General features: G+C 48.3%; 1 protein-coding gene across 4 annotated transcripts in view; it reads left to right on the top strand.

The window, feature by feature from the left end:
• The window catches only part of MYLK4 (myosin light chain kinase family, member 4), a 66,999-nt gene that overhangs the window by 36,495 nt on the left and 18,205 nt on the right, over positions 1 to 12,299 (top strand). For 3 of the 4 annotated variants that reach the window (XM_010853000.1, XM_010853001.1, XM_010853002.1), the window contains 2 exons: positions 7,627 to 7,711; positions 11,494 to 11,599. In XM_010853000.1, the coding sequence (XP_010851302.1) occupies positions 7,627 to 7,711; positions 11,494 to 11,599 (191 nt within the window). Of the gene's footprint in view, positions 1 to 6,163; positions 6,790 to 7,626; positions 7,712 to 11,493; positions 11,600 to 12,299 lie in introns of those variants that run through there. The other variant, XM_010853003.1, reaches the window with a different exon arrangement.

The following is a 12,299-nucleotide window of genomic DNA, read 5'->3' as shown; positions in this document are numbered from 1 at the left end:
CTTCCGCTAATTGGGTGCTCTTTGGTAAAGAACCCTCCTGCCAATGCAAGACACGGAGATGAAAGAGACATGGGTTCAATCCCTGGGTGGGGAAGATCCCCTGGAGGAGGGCGTGGCAACCTACTCCAGTACTGTTGCCTAGAGAATCCCGTTACAGAGGAGCCTGGTGGGCGACAGTCCATGGGGTCACAAAGAGTCAGACACGACTGAAGCGACTTAGCACACAAGATTAAAAGCTCCTACAGTTGAGTGGAGCTGAAAAGACTCTCATTTCTCTTCTCTTCAGCTGAGCTGACTGGGCCTACGTGCTCTTCAAGGTCTCTTCAAGTTCTAGATCATTTTATGATTTAGTAAGTTTTCTATTTCTTGTTTTATTTTGAACGTTTAAAACACTGTGTTCCTTCACTGTGACTTGTGTGGCTGGGAACACAAAACAGTGACGTATCCAACCCACCAGATTGGGAAGCAAAGTACTTTCATTATCTCAATTCCTTTAAAATGTCTGATTTAAGCCTGTGGTGTTTCATCTAAGGCAATTTTGTAGGTTTCTCCTTGTTCTGTCTTTGGTCATCGTGGAAAATAAAAAGCATTTTTTCCGTAATGAAAAATGCTACCTTTCCACATGTATTAGTTTTGTTCATGGACGAAGCGATCTTTTTGTGAACAAGAGATTGTTATTCTTATTGGAATCAGTGGATAGCGCTTTCTTTTTAAAAAAAATAAATGTATTTTTAATTGGAGGATAATTGCTTCACGATATTGTGCTGGTTTCTGCCAGACATCAGGGTGAATCAGCCATAGGCATCCATGTGTCCCCTCCCTCTTGCGCCTCCCCCACCTCCCAGCCCATCCCACCCCTCTAGGTTGTCACGGAGCACAGCACGGGCTCTCCCTCTTACACGTGGTGTGTATGTGTCTCCACGCCGCTCTCTCGATTTGTCCCGGCCTCTCCTTCCCCCACGGTCCATGCATCTGTTCTCTCCCACTGAAGCAAGGTGGACAGGCTCAATGCCAGCACTGCCCGAGACCAGGAATTCACAGAGGAGCTGAAGTGCGCATCTCAGGGGTCAGTCCCAGAGCCCCTGCCCCTGAGCAATGCTAGGGAAGGGGCCTTATCACACTCCATTCCCCTCAGACGGAGGGGAGATGCGAGTCTCCTGATAAAGGTCCCGAGAGATCACCCTCCTCCGTGTGGACAGGGCCTGAGGCAGAGGGGAGAAATCAGCTCTGTGGAAGCAACTCCCTCACCAGCTGAGAAATGGAAAGAGAGTCACGTACAAACAAGCACACACGTTTCTGTGATCTGCCCTCAGGACACCTCCACACAGCATCTGGTTATTAAATCATCATCACGGCAGAAGAGCGATTCCGAGGACGCAGGTGCCTGGAAAGGCCCCCCAGAAGCGGTTTCTCAACCAGCAGACAAAGATTCGGAGAGTGCGTTTAACTCCGCCAGGCTTCAGTCCAGAGTCAGTGGCCTTGCAGACGCTGAGAGCCGCAGGGGCGTTAGAGCGTGCGGGCCGTGTGTAGGCCGGCTCCTTGGTCCCAGGACAGGTGCAGGGAAGGGCTTCAGTGTCCTAAGCAAAGGCACTGACTGGGCACCTGGTGTGGCGTCGAGCTCAGTGATGCACAAAGAAAGCTAATCAGATGTTTCAGAGGAAATCACTGCGGCTTGCTTTTGCCTCCTGGAAAATTAGGTTTCATGACCCTCATGAAGTAAAACGTGACCGTGCCAGCACCCGCCTCTAACCTCGTCTCCTCCCATCATTGCAAGTGCTCATTACTTCTGAAGCACGTAAGGCAAGTTGCACTCGAGGTCTGTGTGGTCTGCATTGCTGACAAGGTCTCGGGGGAGCTGGACACAGACCTACTCTGAGTAGAAGGGACCAGCCAACTAAACCTTTGGGCAGAGTCATCACAGACAAGTGTATATCGACAGCATTCGCATAACATTCCAAGTTCAGAGACTTCTCAGAGACGCCTTTTAAAGCCACTTTGCTTTGTAATATGCTTGCAAAACTTGATGCCCTGGGGAAGCTGCAGAAAGGCAAACCATGGCAGGTGCAGCATTTGCTCAGTGATTCGAAGCTCGGATCTCTGAACTTCCCTTAAGCCCAGGGGCTACACAACCCTCCCCCTGGAGAATGCTGGGCTCCCCAGAGAGTGCACCCACCCCCGTGAGCCAGCTTCCCAGGGGGCTGGGCTGGACCGCCCGCCGCTTCCTCGGAGCAGGACACAGGAGATGGAGCGATAAAAGCGAACATAAAATAAAAATTAAAGCGCATACGGAGAACACCACGTGAAATGAATCCTTATAAAACTGTCTGCAGCGGAGAAAAATCAAAGGGTTTTATTAGGTGATGAAAAAACCCTGTAAACTTCATGTGGAAACATTCCAAGGTCGGGTCTTGTGTTGTATAAGAGAGTTATACTAAGTAAGACTCATTTTAATCAAATGTACATCAAGGAGCTCAAATCCCATTTGTACCTGAGTTTGAAATTGGTTATTAACACACACACACCCCCCCCCACCGGTGCCATTCCTCAGCAACTTTGCAGGTGCTATTCTGGGGACAGAGGCGGCCGCGACTGGGGGTTTCAGATTCACTTTTGTGTGAAGCGTACAAATAACTCCACGCCCTGGGAGGCAGTGTTCCCCACTGCAGCCAGTCTCCTCTCTGCTCACCGGCATTTGCACGGACGAATTCAGTCCCTTGCGATGGCCACATTTTGACCAGGAAGCAAGGCAAGGATTTCAGGGGAGAACAAGGGGTGTGGGTGGGAATGTGGGCTTTTCCTTGGCTCCTCCCTCTCCAGATCCCTGCAAGATCATCTTGGAGAGGGGTCTGTGGTCTGCTGGGCAAGCGCCCCTAGACTCGTTCCTCGTGTGTCCCTGGTGGCCGGTGAGGAGGAGGCAGCAGTTTGCTAGATCATCCGTCCTGGGGAGGATCGAAGACCCTTGATGGTGGGAGGGAGACGGCAAGGCTGAGGAGCACAGCCTCCCCAGTGTCTCACTGTCGTTCACGCTGCGGTGGGGCTGCCAGGGTGGTGAGCAACCAAAAAGTCCTCCAGAAGCCAGAGGCGTGGGCCCCGAGTGGGCAGAGCCCCGGCTCCCAAACCTGGCAGCTCTTATAGTGCACAGGGCGTGGCTGGGGGTCAAAATGTCAGTCTCCAACCCACTCTTGGAATTTTATGAGGCTCTCGGGAGCACCCAGGCACTGATGGTTTTCAGCCCCCTGCCCAGGTGGTTGAGAAGCAGCAGGTCAGAGCAAAGGAGGATCTGGGCAGGTGAGAGGGTGGAGGGCGACCGGAGGGTGGCTAGGCAGAGCCTCGTTGGCGGCTCTGGGAAAGGCAGCAGTTAAGGGCAGAGGGCCCAGCGTTTTCTGCTTAGGAAAGACAGGAGAGGTGGTGGAGGAAAGGAAATAAGAAAGTATGAACCTCTTTAAGACGTCTGAGGTGAGTGTGTCCGTCAGCAGTAAGAGGGAAAGTAAAGTCTGTATGATCCACATGCCCGTGTGCCTGGATCTTAGGCTGTCGTTGCTTAGTCGCTCGGTCCTGTCTGACTCTTTGTGACCCCATGGACTGCAGTCCACCAGGCTTCTCTGTCCATGGGATTCTCCAGGCAAGAATACTGGAGTGGGTTTCCATTTCCTCTCCAGGGGATCTTCCAGACCAGGGATCGAACCCACATCTTCTGCATTGCAAGCAGATTCTTTACCACTCTGCCAGCCCAGATCTTTAGGAGAAGAGTCTTAATTTATTCCCGATTAGTTCTAACCAGTTCTTTTAAATCAACAAAGGCAGGCTGGAGAGGAGAGAGGAAGAGAGGGTGTATTTTCAACAGTCAGTGTCTCTAGTCCACAACCTGGTCCCCAAGGAGGAAGGGCAAACCAAGGGTTGGCCTCTCCCAAAACCTTGGGTCTTTACACGCCTGTTCAGGACCTTCTTGTGGCCCACTTGGTCACTCAGCTATAGCAGGGGTTTTGGGGGATGAGACAACATGTGCATGCCCAGTGGCTTCAGTCGTGTCTAACTCTTTGAGATCCCATGGACTGTAGCCCGCCAGGCTCATGGGATTTCCCAGGCAAGAACACTGGAGTGGGTTGTCATTTCCTCCTCCCGGGGATCTTTCCAACCCAGAGACAGAACCGGAATCTCCTGCGGCTCCTGGGTTGGCAGGTGGACTCTTTACCACTTGAGCCACCTGGGAAGCCCAGACAAAGCTTGAAAGTGTGTGAAGTAAGTCAAGTCTGTTCTCCGTGAAGAGTGGGAGCGCGTCTGAGCAGGGCAGGCCCCACCCACCTTCTCTCGCCGTAGGGGCAGTGACCCGGCGCTGTGCTGCCTGTTTACAAAACTGCTGATTCATCTTGTAATCAAATGAGGGTAAAATGATCCAGGTCTCTGCCCTTGACACAGGCGCCCATGAGGCTTTCCTGAGCCAGCACCGTTGATTCTGGCCTCTCTCTTGACACACACCTGGGAGCAGTCCTCTCTCCTTGGTGGGCACAGCAGGAGGCTTTGGTCTTCCTGGCGGGGTCGTGTTCTCCTGTGACCGCTGACTGTCCCTGATGTTTTCTGCAGCCCAGGGGGTGTCCACCCAGTAGCTCTGAGGTCCAGGTTGGCACTTCCCTCCCAGGTTTGGTCCTGCCCTGTCCTGCCAGGCCCGGCACGTTGCTCAGCAGGTTGTATCTGCCGGGGACTGTAGGAAGTTTTCTTCCTTAAGGTCCAGAGAGTTTGCATGTGCGCCGAAGATGAAGAGAACCAGATTTCTCTTACAGATGATCTCTACAGTTATCTTGCAGGAGCAGGCGAGGAGACCGAGTTTCAATATTTCTTGTGAAAATTCTTTCCTTTGTCTTGTTTGAGGCTCTGTTTTCCTCTCTCCCCTGTAAGGAGCCTAACCAAAGTTTAACAATTTAACATTACAGCTTTTGTAATTTTGCTTTTGTTTTCCTAAGGCATTGGTTAAAGTTACCCAGAGTGCTCGCTCACCTTGGCCCCTCAATAGCAATAATACACCCTCAGCTCAGCGTACAGGCAGTTAGTTTGGTCGTGTCCCATTGGGATGTTAAGAAAACGGTTTTCTGAGGCAGCTATAATCCCTCCACACGGAGCCGCGGCGATCCCGTAAACCAGCTCAGGGATGCAGACTGTCAGCGGCGCCCGGGGAGCCCGTCTTCAGTGGCGCAGCCTGATGGGGCTTTCCTGCCCGACCATCAGCAGTCCGGAAAGCACGTTTTCCTTCTTGCGCATGGGTTCAGCAGGCCTGCCGTGCGGTGCCACAGAGCGGAGTGCAGGGAAAGGTCTGTGCCCCGGGCGAGGATGGTGCCCGGGGTCAAAGCTTCACCCTGAAGTTTTTGTTCAAACAGCAAGGAGAACTACAGCTGCTGCCTGTTTGGAGTTCGTCGGGTCCAAGCTCCTCTAGATGTCAGTATGACACAGGGAAACGAGCTATGACAGGCTGTGGCAACGAGGGAAGACCTTCTTACATCATTCAAAGGGGAAGGCGTACCCGATACACAACAGAAGGGAAAAAAAACAGAGCCTCACTTGGAAGCTGGGCTCTCACCTCGCTCAGCGCCAATACTTCTCCTGTTGGTCAAATCAGACCGTGGCACCTAGCGCGTCCTGTGGGCACCCACCACCGACATGGAGATGGCCCTGGAGGCAGCACCTGGGGTCGTGGGCACCCACCACCGACATGGAGACGGCCCTGGAGGCAGCACCTGGGGTCAGCACGCCACGTTATCCATTCTGCGTCTTTTGATAGACTGAAACCCACCTACACACACCAGTTTTCTTTCCTGAGTCCCCTGTGCTTTTACCATCACATTCATGCCATCCAGTATAAATCCAGAAGAGCAACACCTGCCCACCAGGGATTTTCACTCCAGAAGAGAAGCATTGAAAGACAAAGCTATCAGACATCTGAATTTGTTAAACTACCTTATCTGACTCAAAATCTGAATGGAATTCTCTTTCTCTCCTTTCTGCCATATTAATTCCGATCTTCTGACTGATGAATATTTATTTCTTTTCTTATTTGTTTCCATCTGATGGCATCTTCTTGTAACCTTTTGTCTTCTCTCCTGTGGTGCTGGCTGTATGGTAGATATCCCATCGATATTAATGATATACCTCGCCTATAATCTTCTATTTCTTTTTTCAGAGTGACAGTACAGCTGCAGTTAAGAGTTAAAATCCTGGTTATGCCATTTCTGAATTATATAACCCTGTGAAATTATCCAACTGTATTATAAAATGGAGTTAGTAGTATATATCTCGAAGTGTTGCCATGAGGAACCAGAAATTACTGATGTAATGTACTCAGAAACGTGCCTGGTGTGTAGTCAGTACTTAGAATATACCAGCCACCATCATCACCATCACCAACATCAGTCCCTGAGTAAATGCCAGGGACTCAGAGACGAATCTGTCTTTTTGCCCACTGGAGCCCTACATCTAGTGGGAAGTTGATGATAAAGACATTAGGAAAGCGTTGCGTGCTGTTTGGGGTGGGGATGTGCTGGCCGCTGTGCTTGAACGCAAAGGGAAGCTGAAGGCCATGGTCCTGGCTCTCACTAAAAAAGAGAAAGTTCCAAACTACCAGACTCTAATCTCTAATTTTGGTTTTCCGCAGATTTACTAAACATGCCTCTGTGTTTGAAGGTCCTTATCTGAAAAATGAAAACGCTCTGAACCCATTGGACTGCCTCTTGGGTTGTTTAAAAGCACACTTATAATTTGTCTTGACATCTGTGACCTGCACTTACATAGTATTTCATGCTTGTAAGTCACACACAGGCAAATTTTGCTCTTTCCAAAGTGAAAAAAAAAAAAAGACTGATTCTTTGAACATCCATAGAATTTCATTAATTTATAATGCATAACTTCAGAACTTGTGATAATCTGGGTGGATTGGGCTAATGTTTACCTTTTATGTGGTATTTAAAAAGGGTTTGGTAAACTAATTCAGAGAAAGTAGAACTGGGAGAAGAACGCTCATCTCCTTAGAAAGGGGCCATCTGTTCTAAGTGGCATAGAAGCCTCTTTTATGAATGCTTACTGTAGTCTTCTACTTTCTGATTTGCAAAACCTATTCACATAGAGCCTCTGATTTTTATGTGAACAATATCAAGACAGAATAAGCAGAGGTCAAGGGTAACATACACATTGTCAATATCCTTTAATCTATCCAAGAAGATGGGCCTTCTTCTACAAACAATGCCAGAGTTTTATAAAACTTCTTTTAAAATATTCACTTTCAAATACTCTAGTTGCTACAGGGCTTCATCTATTCAGACTGTTCTGCCCTCTAAATTACTATCTATTTTTGGCATTTTTGTCCGTGTTTGAATTGTGTAATGTAGTGGTTCTCAATCTGGGGTGAATTTGTCTACCAGACATTTAGCAATTTCTGGAGGCATGGTTTTTGGATATTTCACCTGGGGGTTCTGTGGACATCTGGTGGGCAGATGCCAGAGATGCTGCCAAACGTCCTGTAATTCTAGAGACATTCCCCACAATAGAAACTTCTCCAGCCCCAAGCGTCAGGAGTACTGTGGTCAACAGATCCTGCTATGATGTGTAATTCACATTGCTGATTACTCCATCGTGTCCCCACAGGCTAAGGAGCAAGCGTGGTCACTCCCTGGCCTGAAGGACACAGCACCTGCCACCACCACCGATGAAAGGACAGCGGCCCCTGCAGGTAACCTTTCTGTGAGATTAGATATTGATGAATGAAGAGGGCTCCGTCACGCAAGGCCTGTTGTAATTCTTATCCAGAGGAAGTTACACTTTTGTGAAGCCCTGTGTTGGGTCAAGAGCTGCTTGAATACCTTTATCTGATTGGCTTTGGGTCCTCCTAGCTGCAGACCAGAGGATCTCTGGGGGCCCGGCCCTCAGTCCATTGGCCACATGCTCTCCTACTTTGCTTTCCGAAGCGTGTATCTGCCGATAAAGAGAAGCCTGAATAGAGGTGCCATTCTGTGAAGCCAGAATGACACCGGTCACATGCGCCCTTCATTAAAATATTTTGTGTCCTATGGTGGCTTTTAGAGAGATCTTCCCAGAAGAACCTGCCCTCCTCTGAGGAAGAATCGTTTAACAAGCTCAACGAGAAGCAGGCTGAGAAGACCCCTGCATCTCTAGCTCAGAGAAATTCCGCCACATGTCAGACAGAAAGACCCCGTGATGAACCAGGAGATTCTGCCCTCAGAAATTCCACAGAGCCAAGAAAGAGTGAGGACGGAAGAGACATTTCATGCCCAGGGAGACTGAGCCGACAGGATGCTCACAGCTCTGGGGCTGAGCGAGGCTCTGCGGATAGAAATGAATGTCTGGTGTTCAAAGGGGAGGAAAAGAGGCTTCGTGCTAAGGGAGAGCCTGGCGACGGAGGAGCTAAAGAAGCTGGAGGATCCGAGATGCCGCATAGAACAGGGCAGGCCAGGAGTTCACATAAAGAGCAGTGTGTTGATAGAACAAACGGTGGTCAGCCCCACGGAAGGTAGGGTTTACAGCGGTCGCATCCCCAGCCGCCGCTTTCTGTAGATCTAGGAGCCATTGCAGTTTAAGGCCATACTGAAGGATTACTGAAGGGACTCTTTAAAATGACGGTTTAGAAGCTGCTTCCCCAGTGGTGAATTTCTTGCCATTATTTTTTCTTCTTGCTGTGACATTTTCCAGCAATTTATCACTTTCTATGTCTCCTACCAACTGACAGACAGATATGGTGATTACCAGCAATCACATTTTGTATTTTCTAAACATCAGGTAAAAGTTTCTTATTTTTAGCAATATAGAGCACATTCTTCCTGAGATCAATAACTGAGCAATGATCAGATTGATCAGATGGTACCTTGGCTGCTTCCCAAGCATTATGAGGACTGAGTAGGTTATTTAATGCTTCATCCTCATCTGCGAAGTCTCACATAGAAATTCAGGCAATTACGCAGCCAATTAAAATGAATGAATCTATGTTGTGATCAACCAAGTATCTACTTGAAACAAAGAGCTCCCAGATCCAAACATCTATGGTGTTTTTTAGGGATTGAAGATATAATTCTTATTTCCTTTTTGAATGATGTATTTTGGAAGCTATTTGTAGAGAAGTCTAATTTTTCAAGAGTTAAATGTAAACATTAATGCTTACGAAGGAAGTCCATCACTGAAGACATGGGTTTAGTAGCATCTGGAGGTGTTGGAAAGTGGACATTAGGTCAATTCTTTCACCAGCAGAGGCTCCTCTCACTGCTGGTACTATTCAGAGACCATTGCTTTTTTTTTTTAAATTGCACTTTAATGCGGTGGTTTCCGTCTTCTTTAAGGAATAAAGTGGAAAATGAAGATCAAATTAGTTAGGGAGTCATAAAATGACTGCTGTTGTAAAGGGTCTGTGGACTTGCCATGAGGTCGTTAGGGAGCATCTCTAGGATGTGGGCTATCTCCAGCTGCTTGGGATGATGGGGGTGCACCCAGCTCCATCTCACCCCAAAGCCTGACATCGCCAGCTCCCTGTCTTGAAGCTTACATCCCATCAGCAAAGCATCGTCGCGAGGAAGCTTTCCTGCTCGGAAATGTGACCATCTGAGAGTTTTCTCTTGGGAACGTTGAGAGCTGTGGCTGGGTTCTATTTTCCAGGCGTGTCAGCTCCGTAAAAGCCACGCCCCCGTCACGAGCCGTGGGAAAGGCAGCGACAATACCCGTCTTGCAGAAAGCTGCTCCAACACAGGCCTCGGGAGGCGGGAAGAGGAGAGGCAGCGAGAAGAGCTTGATCCAGGAGGAGAGCAAGAAGAGCAAGGCAGGCGTGGCGGGTAGAGGAGCCGGGCCCTCGGAGCACGCCGGCCGGGCGGGGACGCCCTGCAAGGCAGAGCCCCCGCGGCCTCTGGAGCAGAGGCCCCCAGGCAGCAAGCTCTGGAGACCCCCCTGGGTAGGAAACGACTTTGATTCCAGCCCTTTGAAGCATCTTACCTTTTCCAGCAAGCATTTCTGACTAAATTTCACTTAGACTAATGTCCCGCAGGATGCCTTACAACATATCGACAGCATTTGTGTTCGTCACTCCACCACTGTTTCGGGTGGCGGTTAAGAGACAAGTGCCACCATGAGGCATCTTTCCTAGCTGCTTCATTTTGCAGCACATTTATGGTGTGAGAGGAGAATGTCCTCATCAGATCAGATGCCCAGAGATTAATATCAGTATCTGAATCTTAAAAAAATATGAACTCTTGGCAGAGTGCCTAGCACAAGATAAGTGTTTAAGGATTACATTTTGAATAAATCGGCTCACTTCCCTCTGTAGCCTTTGGACACATGTATGAAGCTGCATGCAGTAGGTGATTAAATAATGAATAAATGGAGAAATGAATAGGTTCATGGCAAGAAAAGTTTTACAGTAACTCTGGAAAAGTGAAAAGTGTACTGGAAGAATATTAGTAAGTAACTATGTATTTTAGGGCCTTGCAAGCTGGCGCAGTGGTTAAGAACCTTCCAGTCAATGCAGGAGACACCAGTTTGACCCCTGGGTCAGGAAGATCCCTGGAGGAGGAAATAGCAACCCACCGCAGTATTGTTGCCTGGGAAACCCTACGGACAGAGGGCCTGGCAGTCTACAACCCATGGGGTCACAAAGAGTTGGGCATGACTTAGCGACTAAACAGCAGTGTATTTTAGAACAGATCCTGCTGTAGACTGGAGGTTAAACGCCTAGGCTGGGAGGTCGAAAGTGGGAGAAATTTGCGAGCTGGAGAACATGCACTTAGCCAATGTTACAGGTGTTTTGTTTCTAGTCAGGAAAAGTTCATCTTTGAGCTTTGTGTTTAGTCGCTCAGTCATGTCCGACTCTCTGTGACCCCAGGACGGTAGCCCACCAGGCTCCTCTGTCCACGGGGATTCTCCAGCCAAAACACTGGAGTGGGTGGCCTTTCCGTTTTCCAGGTGATCTTCCCAACCCAGGGATCGAACCCAGGTCTCCTGCATTGCAGGTGGACTCTTTACCGACGGAGACACCAGGGCAGCCCCTTTAAGCTTTAAATGTGTCTTAAATAAAGGCTAAAATATTTTGGAAAGTCAGGTTTAGTAATATCAAACCTTTCAATGATGGAATAAATTTTTCATTATTTCCCTCTCTACTTTAATTAAAATTGTGGACTTTACCAGTTGTGTGTTTTTTTTTAAATGGGTCAAACAGTGTCAGGGGTTTGAATGTAAATGACTGAGACTTGGAAGCATTACCTGTTTGGATGTTACGTGGAGATCTTTGATTGTTTTGTGGTTTCTGAAAGCCGTCCCGGGGAAGCTGGGGGCTGAGGTCCTGACAAGCTTTCTCACAAGTGTCGGGGTCGCCTTCATGACCCACAAATTACGATATGAAAAGAAGGTCTGTGTTCCCTGGATCTTTAGAAACCCAGGGGGCTGCTCGCGTTTTGCTTCTAAACGAGCACGTTGGCACGTGGGCCGCTTCTCACCAGCACTTCTCCTCTCGCCTCCCAGCCGACGCCCCGGCACCGCCCGCGCCGTTCGACCACCGCATCGTGACGGCCAGGCAGGCCGCGGTCAACAGCTTCTACACCGTGAGCAGGACCGAGATCTTGGGAGGGTGAGTGCCGCTCCTCTTCTGCACCCTCTTGACAAGGAGGAAAGAGTGCTTGCAAAGACACAGGTCTTTTTTTAAATTCCTACGTGTTTCATCTTTCTATTTTTACTTTTCTTGGTTTTTGTACTGATTTTTCTTATTTTTAAATTTATATTGGAGTATAGTTAATTTATAACGTTGTGTTAGTTTTGGGTGTACAGAAAAGTGGTTCAATTACATCTATATATTTTTTTCAGATTCTTCTCCATTACAGGTTATTATAGAATACTGAGTAGAGTTCCACGTGCTATACAACAGGTCCTTGTTGGTTATCTGTTTATATACAGTGATGTTTATATGCTAATCCCGAACTCCAGATTTAGAACCACGCCACCCACCTTTCCCCTTTGGTAGCTGTGAGTTTCTTTTCCAGGTGTGTGAGTCTGCTTCTGTTTTGTAAATAAGTTAATTTGTATCGTATGTTTGGACCTCATATATAAGGGATATCATATGGCCTTTGTCTGTCTCAGTCTGACTTAGTTCACTTAGCACAATAATCTCTAGGTTTGTCTATGTTGCTGCAAATGGCATTATTTCCTTCTTTTTATGACTGAGTAATACATATAAGCTGGAATCAAGATTGCCGGGAGAAATATCAATAACCTCAGATATGCAGATGACACCACCCTTATGGCAGAAAATGAAGAGGAACTCAAAAGCCTTT

This window comes from Bison bison, unplaced genomic scaffold, assembly GCF_000754665.1.
Source record: "Bison bison bison isolate TAMUID 2011002044 unplaced genomic scaffold, Bison_UMD1.0 scf7180017864321, whole genome shotgun sequence".
Lineage (NCBI taxonomy): Eukaryota > Metazoa > Chordata > Mammalia > Artiodactyla > Bovidae > Bison > Bison bison.
The sequence above is the reverse complement of the archived record's forward strand: the minus strand, read 5'-3'. Positions and strand labels throughout refer to the sequence as shown.